Consider the following 1,077-nt stretch of genomic DNA (forward strand, 5'->3'; position numbering starts at 1 on the left):
AATAAAAGATTATTTATTCCAAAATCTACTTATTTACTTATAAGTAAACTTTTCAAGCTTAACCAAACATGCTTGTGTTCCCAACTTGAATTCTATTGATGTTACCGGAAAAACAGTTTCAAGAACAGAAAAACTAAGCAGAAATTAACAATAGACTCTTGGATTAAGAAGAAAACACACTCATCATTCCCCAGTTCCCATCTGTATTTACAAATTTTCATCGTCTGGTAATAAAGCATATGAATTGCTAAATGCATAACTTGTATAAACTGAATCAACGAGGTTTTCCCGTGACCTTCTTGTAAGTGTAAAACTTTGCAATCAACAGATACACGAAGAAGTTGATTATGCTGAGGATAGCCAACAACCAATAGAAGTAGTCGAGATGGCCCCGGTTCAAATTTTCCGGAATCCAACCAAGTTTCCCGTGTCTTGTGGTAATGTCGGTCACAATCGTCACTAAGAGAGTACTCAGGTAGTTGCCTAATGCAACCGTCGTGAGAGAGAGAGCCGACAATAAGCTTCTCATCGCATCAGGCGCCTGGTCGTAAAAGAACTCCAGTTGTCCAACGAATGTGAAAACTTCTGCACATCCGACCAGAAAGTACTGAGGCACTTGCCAGAAGATTGACATGGGGATCTTTTTAAGATCATAGTAATTATTTCTTCTCACATTGTCGAGTCGAATAACCTCTAGTGAACCAGCAACGACCATGGCGAAAGTCGAGATGACAAGTCCAATGCCCATTCTTTGGAGCTGTGTAAATCCCCGTTCATGGCGAGTGAACTTTCTTGCAAACGGGATGATTATTCGGTCGTAAACGGGCACCCAGAAAATGACACTGACTGTATCAAAGAGGGATAAGGATGCTGATGGGATTTCAAAATGAGGGCCAATATGTTGGTCCATGGTGTTGCCTTGTATAACAAACATTGTGTTCATCTGACTGTATACCGTTGCGAAAACTATTCCAGACGCCCACACGGGGAGAATCCTGACTATCGACTTGAGTTCTTCAACTTGAGTGACGGTGCAAAGTCGCCAGGGATCCACCTTACCTTTGACATTGTCCGTTT

At 41.3% G+C, this 1,077-nt stretch overlaps 1 protein-coding gene across 1 annotated transcript; it reads right to left on the minus strand.

Moving 5' to 3' along the window:
* Positions 1 to 142: 142 nt before the first annotated feature.
* LOC111387157 (protein NRT1/ PTR FAMILY 8.1-like) lies at positions 143 to 1,071 on the minus strand. The gene has a single exon (XM_023011692.1). The coding sequence runs from the start codon at positions 941 to 943 to the stop codon at positions 275 to 277; it is 669 nt and encodes a 222-aa protein (XP_022867460.1). The 5' UTR covers positions 944 to 1,071; the 3' UTR covers positions 143 to 274.
* Positions 1,072 to 1,077: the final 6 nt, after the last annotated feature.

The sequence above is a fragment of the Olea europaea genome, unplaced genomic scaffold (assembly GCF_002742605.1).
Source record: "Olea europaea var. sylvestris unplaced genomic scaffold, O_europaea_v1 scaffold39226, whole genome shotgun sequence".
Lineage (NCBI taxonomy): Eukaryota > Viridiplantae > Streptophyta > Magnoliopsida > Lamiales > Oleaceae > Olea > Olea europaea.

Coding starts and splice junctions, on each gene's coding strand:
- LOC111387157 (XM_023011692.1), bottom strand. CDS start 943: ATGAACACAATGTTTGTTATACAAGGCAACACCATGGACCAACATATT.